General features: G+C 47.3%; 2 protein-coding genes across 2 annotated transcripts; both read left to right on the top strand.

Moving 5' to 3' along the window:
- Window positions 1-2,383: 2,383 nt before the first annotated feature.
- Window positions 2,384-11,424, top strand: LOC127293494 (uncharacterized). The gene is made up of 8 exons (XM_051323130.2): window positions 2,384-2,783; window positions 3,001-3,122; window positions 3,724-3,835; window positions 3,921-3,964; window positions 4,735-4,855; window positions 4,968-5,029; window positions 5,103-5,301; window positions 10,950-11,424. Exons 1-8 carry the CDS (start codon window positions 2,723-2,725, stop codon window positions 11,057-11,059), a joined length of 831 nt encoding a protein of 276 aa, XP_051179090.1. The 5' UTR covers window positions 2,384-2,722; the 3' UTR covers window positions 11,060-11,424.
- A 2,623-nt stretch (window positions 11,425-14,047) lies between these two features.
- On the top strand, window positions 14,048-14,653 carry LOC127293493 (large ribosomal subunit protein cL38). The gene has a single exon (XM_051323129.2). It carries the CDS (start codon window positions 14,097-14,099, stop codon window positions 14,439-14,441), a length of 345 nt encoding a protein of 114 aa, XP_051179089.1. The 5' UTR covers window positions 14,048-14,096; the 3' UTR covers window positions 14,442-14,653.
- Window positions 14,654-15,249: the final 596 nt, after the last annotated feature.

Raw genomic sequence — 15,249 nt, 5'->3', positions numbered from 1 at the left:
CAATTGAAAGTAGTTGGGTTCCTCTACCGCAATTGCAAGTAGTTGGGTTCCTCTACCCGAATTGGAAATAATCGGGTTCCTCTACCCCGAGTAGTGGGAAGAAATCGGGTTCCTCTATCCTAATTGGAAGAAATCGGGTTCCTCTATCCCAATTGGAAGAAATCGGGTTCCTCTACTCCGATTAGTGAAAAAAGGTCGAGGACAGCCTCGCGCAGCGTGGAGAATCAGAAGGACTCGGGGTAGCCTATCCCGACTACCTCTAACCGGGTTTGCTGCTCCCGATTTCTTCTAATCGGGTTACGTGTCCTCGACAGTGTATTATTCGTGACAAAGATTGAAATCGAGTATTATTTCCGGAAATAATAAAAAACAATCGCGCGCTGAGATGGGCGCATTGTCGGACACGTCTGCTAGCCGTGCCCCCCCCCCCCCAATGGCCGAAAATGTAGTTTTTGAAGCACAATTATTTACATAAATAAAATAAATCGTGGTTTTACATAAATAAAATTAACAAGTTGAACCAATCAAGCTCGTAAATAATTTTACAAGTTTTGATACACATTAGGCCCGTCTTTTGAACATCCATAAATTCTCCACCAAATCTCTCAGATTTCCTGACGCATGGGACCGGGTCATCAACATCTGGAAGAAGACCCTGTCAGTGATACAGTTCATTGTCATGCATTGGATCATCCCTTCACTCTCAATGATCATGTTGTGCATGATAACGCATGCAGCCATCACCTCCCACATCTTATCTTTCGACCAGGTAAAAGCGGGGTACCGGACAATAGCAAATCAAGCTTAGAGCACATCAAATGCCTGCTCGGCTTCCTTCCTGCAAGCCTCCTGACACTAAGCAAACCAAGCTCTTTTTTCCGCACCAGGGTTTGAGGCTGTGTTCACAAATGTTGGCCATCTTAGATAGATACCAACCTCTAGGTTGTATTCTTGGTGTACTCGTGGCCATTGATCACATAGTTCCACCAGAGGAGAATCACCTTCAACAAGTTTGGCAAACACATTTGAGCACTGCAACACGTTGATGTTATTATGGGATCCAGCCATATAAAAAGAAATTAAAAGATGCCAAATCCACATATCATGATTTTCCACTGCCTCAAGGATCACGCAGCAACATCCTTTGTTACCTTTGTATAGTCCTTGCCAAGCAAATGGAAAGTTCTCCATTACCAATGCATGCAATCCATGCTTGCAAGTATCCCATGCAATCCTCTTACTGCATTCTCTGCCATGATCTGGACAGCGTCTTTTGCAGTTGGTGATCTCAAGTACAATTCTCCAAACACCGTCACCACTGATGCGCATGTAGTCATATTGTGTATCACCAAGAGCTCCATAGATAAACATCCTCAAAGCAACTGTGCACTTCTGGATCGAGGAAAGACCAACACAATCCTGCTTGCAAACCAATTAGGTGTTGAACTCTTTGACGACCAACACTATCTTCATAAACAACTTCTGGTTCATCCTGAAACGATGCATAAATACCACATCGCCGTGCAGTGGATCATCGGCAAAATAGTTGGCATACAATATGTAGTAGCCCTTCAGTCTCTCTGCATCGGCTTGTTGCGCCGCCACAGCCTCAAACCTACACGTCGTGTTTTCAAATCCCATGCGTACATGCCTAGGATACAAGACATGACCTTCATATGCTCATCGTCGTCAACGACAACGGCAGCAGCATCGGCCTCTTCCTCTAGCAGAGCGGCAACCATCTCCTCGTCGTCTGAATTCATGACCAGCTGAATCTCCGAACACCTCGCGGGCAAGAGGCCGCGAGGGGGACCCAAAACTATTGTCGAACGCCTCTGCATGGCAGATCGGGGGTTGCTGGATGGCGAGGTAGGGAAGGAGTAGCAGGGGCTTGGTGGGCCGACCTTTTCAACAACAGGAAATGGTGGAGGCGGAGAGAGGTGGTTCCGACAACAATCTGGTGGGGTGGGTGTGTGTGTGTGTGTGGGGGGGGGGGGGGGGGGAGGGGGTCCTCTACCGTCACCGACAATAAATTTTGGTCCAGCTCCCTCCAAATCCATTTAGAGGGAGGAGGCTTTGAGGCGGGGAGAGTGGACATGCTCTTAATCACTTTGTCTAGTCTCACCTAGATAGGGGCACTAATGAAGATTTCGTACTTATTTTATAGTGTTGTGCTAATTTTATTAGCATCTAGCAGACTAAATAAATCTAAAATATAATAAACCTTCTCACTGAAATATTCAACAAAATAACAGACTGAAAATTCGTATGTAGTGAGAGAGTCGTGTTTTGGCCATGAAAGCATTTGCTCCATTTATTTGAAAACACATATGTTCAGATGTCAAAAAGTTTGAAACAAGTAAAGCCCATCTGTGCCAGGCTCGCAGCCCTCAGGTTAGTACCTGTTCGATCGAGAGCTTCTCCTGTTCGGCTGTTCTGCGCGTCGCTAATGGAGCGCCGCCGCGGGGACTCTGAATAGGGGGTGCCTGCCTGCTCTACCCGGGGGAGCCGGGGCGGCCGTCCCTTTTCGCCCCCTACTAGCGCCGCCACCGCCGCCAAGGCCGAATCGCGCCGTAGCGAAGCTCGCCGCACCGCATCCGCCTCGCCGGCGTCGCCGCCCCGTATCTCTCCAGCTTCCGCGCACTCGCTGCGCCGCCCACGCGAGGCGGCGGGGTCTTCTCCCTCTCTTGCCGGCGGCGGTTCGCTGGTTCAAGCGGACAAGATGCTGGGGGTCTCCACGGGCCAGCTGCTGGTCATCCTCGGGGCCTGCTCCGTCATGATGAGTAAGATCGGAGCGCCGCATCTCTCTCTCTTATTCTTGCCTTTCGATTAGTCTCGTTTCCTGCCTCGACTTCTAACTAGGAGCTTGGATGTGAAGCCAATTTCTGCCGAAAGAAGAGAATCTTGGGGAGTTCTACTTCTCTCTGGCCAATTCGTGATGTAACTGCACATACTACCAAGTGCCTTTCATTTTTCGTCTGATTCATTTGTGCTTGGCAGAGCCCAGCGACATGATCAAGATGGCAAGGGTGGCAGGGAGGATGACCGGAAGAGCAGTTGGTCGCCTCATGTTGTACCGCCGGCAGATGGACGACATCTTCGAGCAGACTGCAGCGAAGAAGGTACCGTGCTGATTCTTGCATGCGTATGTGGCTATGTGCCCGTTGGCCACCATTGTGTTATTTAGTTCTTGTGCACATATCATCTCATTAGTGTCATGTGAAATAATGTGTTACCCAGTGTGCACAGTTGTATGCTTGGGGTCATAAGAAAATTTCGCTGCTTGGGCATGAGGGTTGGTCCTTCATTTCTTTCAATGGCTTTGAGTGTCTAAGAAATTATTCTGTACGGGCCCTCTGTCATGGGAAAGAGCCCTGATTTCTTGTAGTAATTTAATTGGTTTGTAGTGTGAGATAGTTAGTCAGCACTTTGTAAAGGACCTTGGCAGAACTATTCATTATGCCATTTGACTCATCATCACCCGCACTGAAGTTCATGTAAGCTTATTTGTGCAAAAAATGATACCTCATAACATCATATCTGTAAGCAAAGGAAACTTAATATTAGCTGTTTAACACAATTGGGGCTGGCTAAGTCAGAGAATGAAAATTTCAGCAAATTGATTGCTGCTAACTTGCTATCAGTTCATGCTATCCAATATAATTGGCATGGTAGAATTCACCACCATTATGCGCAGCTAAGTTGTGCCCTTCTATCCATCAGATCAACACGGAGCTTCAAGATGCTATGTCGAAGTTGCAATCAATTGGTTATGAAGTTCAGAACTTATCTAGAATAACTCCTGGCCAGTATATCAAGAGGCAGCATAACACTGGTAACCTTTTGATATGATTGTTACTTCAGACGTTCAGAGTACTCTATTTGAATAAGACTAAATATGACCTTTGTGGAAACATCAGAAGGCACGGCTGAAGCAGGAACGTATGATGGTTCTGCACCTAAGGTATGATGCCATCTCGTTATGTTTCAGTCTTTAGTATATGTACTTGACTTGTCTACTGGTGGTTAATGTTTGAATAGGTTGATGTATGACAGTGTAAGTGCTAAAGTGGACATAATTCATTCTTGGTTCGAAGGATAAATGCACTTGTGCATATTTGTTCACTTGTTTCAAATAGCATGCTATAACATATAATGTGTAGGATGCTTCATACAAATACAATCTAGGTTAGAATATTATCAATTGTTACATGCTATAGCAATATTCCATGTTTATTTATCCAATCCTTTGAACAAACAGAACTCTATTTTGCATCAACATTTATTGTTCACTCTATATCTAGATATAGGTTGCCACTTGGCCCTTGCCATGGGATCCACCAGGCGAACCTTTTGAAACATTCAACCGTTCATATAAAATGTATATAAATACATATGGATTGACTACATGCAAATAATTGCATCGGATTCGTCTTGCAAAATACTTTCATAATAAAAATAATTTGAAATATTCAAGCATACTATGGTAAATAACCATACTAGTTTGTGCTGGAGGCTTTAGAAAGTAAAAAAAAAAAAGACTTAATACTTGTGGATCGCTGAAATAATTTGATTGATACACCTTGTATAGCTGAACATTCTCCCACTATACCACCGCTATTCAGGAAAAGCAATCTAGTACACTTACGCCACACTCTTAGAAGAATAGCTCCTTTCATTTATACTTCCCTCTACGTTTATATGTAGTTGACAGAGTTTACTAACATTATGCAGCCAGAAGAATTTCGTGATGAAATCCGCAATATGATTCGTGATGAAATCCAAAGCTTTTGTAGAAAAAACCCTGACCAGCTTACCAGGAGCTTGGATAATCCTGATGCAATTAAGAATCCTGGTGATTATAATGTCTTTTCTTTACTATAGTACCATGGCTATTCCTTTCTGATTCAGTGTTTCCATGCTTTATTTGGTTGGATGACTAATGATTACTTTTACTAATATATCAGCAAGCACGGCTGAAGCTAGGAAATTGGATATAACTGATAGATCTACAATGGCGACATATAAGGTATGATGATATTGTGTCTTTCAGTTTCATTGCAAGGGCTATTTTACTAGCCATTTCTTGTTTGTTCCTTTAGGACATGGAATCAGCCGATACAAGCTCTACAAATCTACACAGCCAAGCAATGATGTATGCTAGGTTAAGTGAGTCCCCAGAAATTAAGATGAGTTCTTCGAAAGGTGTGAGTTGTGCAGAACAATTCAAAGAGAGCGGTGGACTGCTAAATGTGCTCCCGATATCTGCTGAAAGTGCTGGATTGCTTCCAAGCCGCACAGGTATATAAACAGCATTAAACTCCTAACTGTTTTTTTTTTTGCTATTGTTACTAACTCATGAGTCAACAACCTGTTAGTGATAGTCAGATGGAAAGGCCTATATAACAAACTAAATCATATAGGAATACAGAGGGAGACCTCCATATCTTCTTTCCCATGATACCAATTCATGTTTTCACGGTAGATCATTTCAATTTCTCCGTAGCATATGTTTGTTTGGGTTGTTTTCGAAATCACCAACAACTATATTCTTATTTTGAAACGACACCAGCAACTATATTCACTTGACATAATGGTGAATTATGGATTCTTACAATGTGCCATGAATCATGGGGTATGATACTTAATCACTGACTTTATAAGAGTACAAATGCTTTATCTGTGTACCCTTTTGGATCTGGACTGCATGAAGAATTCACCCAGTCCTATATTCCATTGTTGTAAATCCCTTTTCTAGCGGTACTCTAATTCCACCATAGGCGTAGTCTGATCTTACTCTATGCATGAAGTTCCAACTTGCTATTATGCCCTGTCCATGACAAGCCGAAGTACAAGCGGATGGCCACGATGCTATCCAAATCCTAGTTTCAGAAGTCCACAAATCCGAGTCCATGTGCAATCCAAGGTCAGCAAGGAGATATGAACATCCGTTCGAATAAATAAGGCAAAGTAAAATAGAACATACTCACTGGTTGGAACTCGTGCACCTTAAACACTCTCCTACTGACCTGACCTCTGATGAACCCACATAAATGGTGGCACACACAGCTTCCTCCTGACCATTGATGCAGATCTTGCCGAGCAAGCTGTATTGCTGTCCTGACCTTTGATTGCTTTGTACTTCTATTTCTCACTGGTCCGTAGAGGACCACAGATAGCCCCCATTCCTTGTTCTTATGTGTCAAGCTCTTCAAAAAGCGCATTTGGACGGCAGCTCTAGAGAATGGGCAACCCTCTAGACAAACATGACCATGTGTTTATTGGCCCATCCAAATGATCTCCGAGTATCCAAAATATATATTGGACCAAGATGTGTATATTTCCTAGCCCCATAATATAAAATCCACTGAGCTAAAAAAACCGTGGTTAAAGGGGGAAGTTCCCTCCCTTAACTGTACGTTGTTTAGGTAGAAATGAATCACCCTGCGGAGGCTGCACCTTGAACGCGGGTGGGTGAGCTCACTGGCGTGTGCCCCAACTAACCGGACCGACCACTGCTTGGTTCTATCCACTGAGCTCCAGAAGTCGATGTATGGCTGAACCCCTGAAGTCCGCTCCCACCTTCAGTAACAAGACCTTAATGAAAAAAAATGTTTCTTCTCATATTTCTGCATGAGATAGCATGCTAGTATATGTAATTTGTGAGAAACAATCTCTCACATATCTTAGTATGGAGTAGGCTGTATGAAAACTGCTAGGGTTAAGCGTACCCTTTGCCTCAGGCCGCGTACGTGTTAATATAGGTGCCAAACACACCGACAATTTACAAGGTAAGATCGTTTGGTTAGGACTTCCCAAAACCTCTCCAAACTATACACGGAGATATAGGAGAGTCCATAACCAAAACTATATACAACACAACACGCTATTTTACACCCTCCCTCAATCTAAACTTATCTAAGTTGAGATTGTTACGAAATGCCTCTAACTGTCGAACTGACAATGGCTTAGTGAATCCATCAGCAACTTGATCACCTGTAGGAATAAACCTAATATTCAATTGCTTATTAGCAACTCTTTCTCGAACAAAGTGATAGTCTACCTCTATATGCTTTGTCCTAGCATGGAACACTGGATTAGCTGATAAGTATGTAGCTCCCAGATTATCACACCACAACGATCTTTGCCTTTGGATGTCTTATTCCCAATTGCATTAACAAGACCTGTACCCATATTACTTCAAAGCTTGCATACGCAAGGATTTGTACTCACTTCGTGACTTGACTGGACACCGTAGCTTGCTTTCGAGCACTCCAAGATATAAGATTACCACCAAAGAAAACGAGAAACCTCCAGTAGATCTCACATCATCTGTGCAACCTCGCCAGATGCATACGAAAAAGCACTCACTAATGTGGACTCTGACTTAACAAGTTTCAGTCCAAGAGACATAGTGTGCTTTAAATATCGAAGTATCCTTTTCACAGCTGCCCAATGAAGAGATGTAGGAGCATGTAGAAACTGACACACCTTGTTAACAGAAAAGGAGATATCTGGGTGAGTTAAAGTCACATATTGAAGAGCACCTACTATACTTCGATACCGAGTTGCATCTTCAGCAGTAAGAGGATCACCTTCAGTTATAGACAGTTTTTCGGATGTAGAAAGCGGGGTGGTAATAGCCTTACACTCCCCCATGCCAACACGCTGCAAAATATCCGAAATATATTGTTCTTGAGTCAACAAGACACCATTAGGCAAATGCTTAACTGCAATGCCAAGAAAATAGTGAAGAGATCCAAGATCCTTGAGAGCAAAGTCCATGCGCAGATCATGAAGAAGAGCTGTGACAAGCACACTAGAGGAACCGACAACAATAATATCATCCACATAAACCGGCATAAATCTAACTCCATGCTTGTGATAAAAGAATAATGAGATATCAGCTCTAGAAGCCTTAAAACCAAGAGCATGAAGCTTAGAGGACAATCGAGAGTACCATGCACGAGGAGCTTGCTTAAGTCCATAGAGTGCTTTATCAAGTTTGCACACATAGTCAGGATGTTCAGAACTCTCATAACCAGGAGGTTGCCTCATAAAGACCTCTTCTTCCAGAACGCCATGAAGGAACGCATTCTTCACATCTAACTGGTGCATGACCCAATTTTGAGAAACAGCAAATGACAAAATGAGACGAATAGTAGCAGCCTTAACAACAAGACTGAAAGTGTCTTCATAGTCAATCCCATAGCGCTGTTTAAAACCCTTAGCAACCAAACGTGCTTTGTAACGATCAAGAGACCCATCAGCATGGTGCTTAACTTTATAGACCCATTTGCAGTCAATAACATTCTTGCTGCACGGAGGTGGAACCAAGTGCCAAGTATTATTGTGCATAAGTGCGTAAAACTCCTCATCCATGGCTGCCTTCCACCGAGAATGACTAAGTGCCTCTTGAAGATTTTCGTGTTCACCAAGAGGCACAAAAATTACTCCGGCGAATAAAACCATCGGGGAGTGCTTTCGGTTGAACAATACCACTCGAGAACGTGTACGAACTCGTTGTACGAGCACGTAAACTGTGTAGACGGAGGAGGCACGAAGATCCCAGTTGCAAAGATCTCTCGGGATCGGGAGCGGCGAGAGACGAGCCGACCTCGGGATCCTCAGCTGGGCGGGAACTGGCGCTAGACGACGGACTGTCGGCCACCTCCGCACGGGAGAGGAGCGGGGACCCTGGCGCGGGCGAACCCACGGTGGAGGAGGCACCACGTGGCTGGCTTGGAGAGGAGGGCGCACCCGACGACGCGGAGTCGTGTGGTTCAGACTGCGAGGGCACGGATCCCGACGCTGATCCAGTCGGAATCTCCAGAGAATGTTCAGGTGCATCTACTCCGGGATTACGGCCCGGATTTCCTGCAACAGAAACCTCCTGCATACTGTCATCAAGAGAAAAATTAGCAGAAACAGACATATGATCATGCCGCAGTTCATTCTCCTGATCCAAAATTGAGGGGTTGCGCAAAACAGAGGGCAAAAGGAGAAGTTCAGCTTTAAGCAAGGCTCCTGCATTTGGGCGAAGCTGGGCAAAAGGGAAAACACACTCATCAAAGGTGACATCACGAGAGATATAGATGACCAGTGGAGATATCTAAGCATTTGTAACCTTTGTGAAGGCCACTATAACCAAGGAAGGCACACTGTTTGGAACGAAACTGAAGTTTGTGTTGATTATAGGGACGAAGATTTGGCCAGACAGCACATCCAAAAGTACGAAGAAAAGAGTAGTCTGGGGTTGTTTTAAACAAGATTTCAGAGGGTGTCTTGTGTTGAATAACTTTACTAGGCGGAGGATTGATAAGGTAGACAGCAGTAAGGTGGACTTGTTCATTGCCATTGTAGCGGTCACGGACAGCTAGTTTCTCAAGCTCCCCCGTGATATGATCAGTTGCGCCTGTGTCAATGTACTAGTGTGGGTCTCCTCCATGCGAGCCAGTCGTTGCAGCATTTACTTGTGGCTCAGGTGTGACAAAGTTTCTATTGAACCTTTTAAAGCACTTGTAGGCCGGATGACCAGGCTTGCTACAGATCTGACACGGTGGACCAGTATACCTGGGGCGATTGTCTTGTCACGATGCGAGTTGTTTCCTCCTCCATTGTAACCTCCACGCCCCCTTTGTCCATCGCGACCACCACCGTAGCCCTGATAGCCACCACGATTGTTGTAGTGATTGTAATTGTTGTAGCCACCGCGATCAGAGCCGTAGCCTCCACGATTTCCTCCATATCCGCCTCGGTGACCAGAGCCACCGCTGCCACCACCACGGGAGGCCAGGTTAGCAGAGAAGCCAGTACCACCGTCCTCGTTCTGCGATGCAATCCGGGCTTCTGTCGAGAGTAACATGGAGTAGACCTCACTTAGACTGATTCCAGTAGATGCAATTCGGGCGTTGATCGCCTCTACAAGCGGATTATACTCCGCGTCCAGTCCATGAACAACTGCATCGATGACATCATCGTCATCCAGCTTTTTCCCGGCCATAGCCAGTTCATCAACAATAGCCTTTAACTTGCCGATGTATACTGGTGCGCTCATCTCCCTCTTCTTCAGCTCGTTCAACTGTCGACGGAGATTTTGAACTCGTGCGTGAGATTGCGAGGCAAACATTACCTGGATCGCCTTCCAGGTCTCATGTCTTTGTCGATGTTCGATGTCGTATCAACACTTCTCGAGAAATTGAGTTGAGGAGATAGGCCAGAACCTGCTGATCCTTCTCTATCCACGCCGCATAAAGGGCGTTCTCTTCCTCTTCTTCCACCGTCTTCCCATTGATGAGCTTCTCAACGATGATCTTCTCCGGTGGTGCTTTGACAGATCCATCGAGGTACCCAAACAGACGGGCACCGCGAACCGCAGGTAGAACCACAGCCTTCCATACCAGGAAGTTGTCCGGCGTGAGCTTCTCTGACACATCACGGCTAAGGGAGTTGCCGGCGAGAGAGCTTGACGACGCCGCCATGGATCACGACCAGATTGTAGATGTGTTTTTAGGAAGAAGATGGCTCTGATACCATATGAAAACTGCTAGGGTTAAGCGTACCCTTTGCCTCAGGCCGCGTACGTGTTAATATAGGTGCCAAACACACCGACAATTTACAAGGTAAGATCGTTTGGTTAGGACTTCCCAAAACCTTTCCAAACTATACACGGAGATATAGGAGAGTCCATAACCAAAACTATATACAACACAACACGCTATTTTACAGGCTGCAGTTAAATCTAGATATCAAAAGGTGAAGATGGATATATATGTAACTTAATTTCCTCCGAGATGCAAAGCTGGGCACTTTTCTAATTTTGCCTCAGTTCTCCATCTCTTGTGTACACATTTTTCCAGTTTCTCTTCAGTTTTCCATCTTATGTAATGATTCTTTTGTTGAAGCTATTAAGTTACTGCAACGACCCTCATTGTTATTATACTTGACAGATGAACCAAAAGGCTCCGACCTACTCCTGGAGGCTGTTCTTGAAGCCGAGGTTGCAGAGAATGCCAAATTCTTCGTCTCACAGCCTCATGATCAATTGCCCAAGCAATAAAAACTTTCCATGTTTCGATCGGAGTTATTATTGCTGATTCACCAAACTTCTGTAAATAAATCTGAAGGGAGCTCGGGTGACCGGCATATTCTTCTGATCTTGACCTGACTGGCACATATCTGATTTTACGTGGATCGGAGTGGAGATAGAACTGGAGGAATGTTTGAATTTAGGATGCAGTAGTGCTGAGTAGCAGTTGTCTTGTTGTCTGTTACGTTTGTTTCTCTTCTCATTTTGGCATTCCGGCAGTGAAATCAGCTTTGATAGTTTGGCGGTAAATTCAGTCAGGAGCATGTTACCTGAAATACTTTCGAATGTTAAATGTCCTTGATATATACTGTTGATTAATACTGTATTTTTTGAAAGCGAGATTTGTGCATGGTGCGTGAAAAGCTTTTTACAATCATTTTAATTTAGAGCATCTTCGCTCGTCCTCCAAAAAAGCTAGAAAAGCTAAAATGGAGGATCCCAGCGATAGAAAAGCTAAAATGGAGGATGCCGGCGATAAAAAAGACCAGCCGGTTCTCTATAGCCTCCCCAAATAACAAATTTTAGCTAACGGTCCTAATCAAAACCTAGCCCATAGGGAGACTACTACGGGTGCTGGCGTGCATGCAAATGATATTTTATTTTCTATCCCCACATGGTTGGCTCACATGTAGGAATCTTGCATCCCTCTTCTCACATGCACATGCAACCAAATGGGGGCTAGTGTTATCAATTTTTAGCCATGCCTCCAAATGGTGCCGGATCGAGCGTTTGTGGGACATGTTTTCTTCATGCCGTGTTTGGGGGACGTCGCTTCTTAGTTGCGTCCCCCCAAACGCCGCCACCAAATATAAATTCAAATAGTTCACATTCAAAAGAGATCGTTTCCACTGAAATCGTCGCGATCAAAGTAGCCGCGATCAAAGTACTGGACTCCCGATCATATTATAAACCGGTGGTGCAAACTAAGACATAAATTAGAAGAAGGGGTTCGGCGATGCCGACGGCGCATCCTGAGTCGATGTAGGCCTGTCGATCACGACAACCTCGTCGTGCTCTGCCCGGTGTGCCTGCTTCATCACCAACGCCGAGGGATACGTTGATGTAGACGCAGGTGTACTAGCAGACGCTGTCGCAGACACGTATACTGGTGCCGACTCTTGCTCCGGGGGTGGGGTTGCTGCCTCGGCCGCCGCCATTTTGGCTTCGATGTCGTCGTGAATCATGCCTTTGTAGAAGTTGTGCGCCGCTCGCGTCCGGGGGGACATTCCAGCTGTCGACAGCAGGGACATGTCCTCCTTGCGTTTCTTGAGCTTCATCTTCTCCTCTTGCCTCTTGAGCAGCGCCGCCCATATTTTGTCGGCCTTTTTGTCGCGGGAGAGCAGGGTCGAGGAGACCTCGGCGAGGCACTATGTGATGGATGCCTGCGTCTTCTCGGTCGCGCTGCGTCAGCCAAGGCGGCCTTGTCAGCCTTGTTGCCGATAGGGTGGCATGCCGATGTTCGTGCCGCTCTCGCCTCTGGTCTCGACCTCGTTATGGAACCCATGGAACATGTTCACCGACGCCTGGATGATGGCCCAGCGTGGCGACATTGCCTTTTGGGTCCCCTTCATTGTCATCTTGCGGTAATCCTTGTTGACAACCTTCGCTCATCGAACTCCGCCTTGATCCTCGCCCAATACTTCCCGTACTTTTGGTTGGCTCGATGATGGAGTCATGGCTCACCGTCGACCACGACTCGCAGAGGCATTCATCCTCCAGAACCTTCCACTTGGGGCCTCGTATGCCCGAGGCCACCTTCTGCTTCTTCCTCTTCTTCCTCACGCCGGTCGCGTCAACCTCCACGAGATCGTCTGTATCCTCCGAGCATCCGCGACACCCTCATCCTCGTCACCCTCTTCGTCGTCGCCCTCTTCGTCATCCTCGTCGTCGTCCTCCACCCCCTCATCCCCCCCTCCTCCTCCTCCTCCTCCCCTCCTCACCACCGCCGCCCTTGAATTCGAGCGGACCCGTGCACCCAGTGAACGGGGCGCCGTCCGCACCAGGGCCTGGCTAGCGGTGGGGCGCTTGGTCGTACGCCGGGGATTAGAACACGACGTTGGGGTTGAAGCCGCCATGCGTCAGTGCATCCTCGTACCGCGGCGACAAATTCGGTGTCACGCACCCGTGAGTGGCATAAGGGTCGTCGTTGAAGAAGCCGGATGTCGACGCGGACACCACTCCTGGAATGTACGCTGTCCCCGACGTACTCCATGGGCTCGTGTTGGTAGCATCGATACACGCGGCCAACGCCTTCTGGTGCACACACACCGCCTCCAACTTCTTCTCCTGATGCACCGCCAGCCGTCCCATCCGCTCCGCCGTCGATATCTTGCGCCGCAGGCAGTCTTGCTCCCACATGTCGTCGGTCCAGCCTTTCGGCTTCTTCTTCGCAGCCGGCGCCTTCAGCACTTTCATCTCATTGCACGACCGCTTTCTTAGCCATTTTTTGGGGCATGTCAGCGGTGCCATGGATGGGAGAGGGTAGCGGCGGCAGGAGGGAGAGACTAGCGATGACGGGAAGGAGAAATGAATTGGCGGGAGAGGCAGTGAAATCTTTTGGGAGGGAGAAACGCACAGTGGGAGAGGCGCGATGTGGCGGGAGAGAGGGGGTTGAATTTTTATGTCTCGCTGACGCGTCGTTCCCGCGTCTTCTCGCCTCGCTTTTCGTTTTGTCCGACGCGCCCGGAGCGTCCCTGTGGAGCGAGAACGGGCTCGGGCCGCCGGACACCGTATTGAGCCGCACCGGATGGAAGGAGACTTTGGATCGCGCGGCTGGAAACGAAATTTTGTACCGCGCGCTGCAAATACCTGCCGTTTTGGGGACGCAGCAACTTAGCCGTATGTGAAGATGCTCTTAGGAATGAAAATTGGACGGTGGGATTCCATACGCTCCAAGATGCACGGTCAGATCGCACTCGCCTGACGGCAACCCCGCTGCACAAAACCCAATCCACAGCCATCCTCTTATCCCAAAACACAGCAAAGCGAGAGACACATTCCGTCGAACATGTCGCTCGTCACAGCCTTCCTTGCGGGCACCGCCGCGCCGGCGGCTGCGCCACGCTCCGCCCGCCCGTCCGCGGGCTTCTTCGGGGTCGGCGGCGGGTGCGCGCTGTCGGTGGAGTGCTCGTCGCGGCCGCAGAAGAAAGGGACCAAGCACCACATGAAGACGCGGCCCAAGAAGACGCAGCAGTGGGACATCAAGCGCCGCCCCACGCAGTACCCGCCGCTGCCGGCGCTCCCCGAGGACTGGACGCTCGTCTCCGCCGGTGAGACGGAAGATGCGGCGCCGGAGGACGCCGCCGCCGCTGTCGAGGTCGAGGTGGTCGCCGCCCCCGCCGCCGCAGACTGACGCCTCGGTGGAGTCCGCCCCTGTCCTCTCTGTATTTCATTTCCTTGAACTCTCTGCACGCATGATTTTTGTTTCGGGTTATCAATTGCTTCTGGAGGTCGTTTGTGATTTACAGTCATGAATTCCAGTCTAATAGCTGTTGCCGATTTCGATTCAGTGGTTTCGTTGCTTGATGATATATATGGTTTCACGTCGTGTGCAGTTCAATTTTACCACGGTCCGTCCATGAATATGATGCTGTGTAGTTAGTTCACTGGCTGGTGATAGGTTCATGGTGTCAAAGCATTGCAATGGTGTAGGTACGGCAGAAATCTTGGTAGAGAAACTTTTTAAGTTTCAACATTTGGATGTTCCTGAATGATACCGATAGAGAAATTCTTTCTAGTTCATTTTAGGCTATTCTGCGGGTTTTTTTTTGTTTTGTTTTGCCACACCAGACACCACATTCGTGGTTTGTCCCGCAAACTTCTTCGAGGGCCTTGCTTACCACCCTTTATAGCAGCCGATGCGGGGCCAAACCTTATCGCCCCTCTGCCACTTCCTCCGCCCCTCCGTCGCACCAGCCACCGAGATTCCAGCGCCGGCGACCGAATCAGCGCATGCCGCATCGACAAGAACAACTTCTCAGCTTTTTTAAGCCCTGCTTAATTTAACCTTTTCTCTTTCTTTTCAAATCCTATCTCTCTTCTCAGCAAGAACAACTTCAGCTTTCTCCTTAGCCAACATAATATATATCTGATTGTTAATATCATTGGTGTTTTCCCCAAAACTACATGGGAATGACTAGCCACTTCCATCAGCTTGTCTC

The sequence above is a fragment of the Lolium perenne genome, chromosome 4 (assembly GCF_019359855.2).
Source record: "Lolium perenne isolate Kyuss_39 chromosome 4, Kyuss_2.0, whole genome shotgun sequence".
Taxonomy (NCBI): Eukaryota; Viridiplantae; Streptophyta; class Magnoliopsida; order Poales; family Poaceae; genus Lolium; species Lolium perenne.
Note: the sequence above shows the minus strand (reverse complement) of the source record. Positions and strands in the feature narration are given on the sequence as shown.

Coding starts and splice junctions, on each gene's coding strand:
- LOC127293494 (XM_051323130.2), top strand. CDS start 2,723: ATGCTGGGGGTCTCCACGGGCCAGCTGCTGGTCATCCTCGGGGCCTGC. Junction 3,123..3,723: donor AGCAGACTGCAGCGAAGAAG/GTACCGTGCTGA, acceptor TCTATCCATCAG/ATCAACACGGAGCTTCAAGA. Junction 3,965..4,734: donor ATGATGGTTCTGCACCTAAG/GTATGATGCCAT, acceptor AACATTATGCAG/CCAGAAGAATTTCGTGATGA.
- LOC127293493 (XM_051323129.2), top strand. CDS start 14,097: ATGTCGCTCGTCACAGCCTTCCTTGCGGGCACCGCCGCGCCGGCGGCT.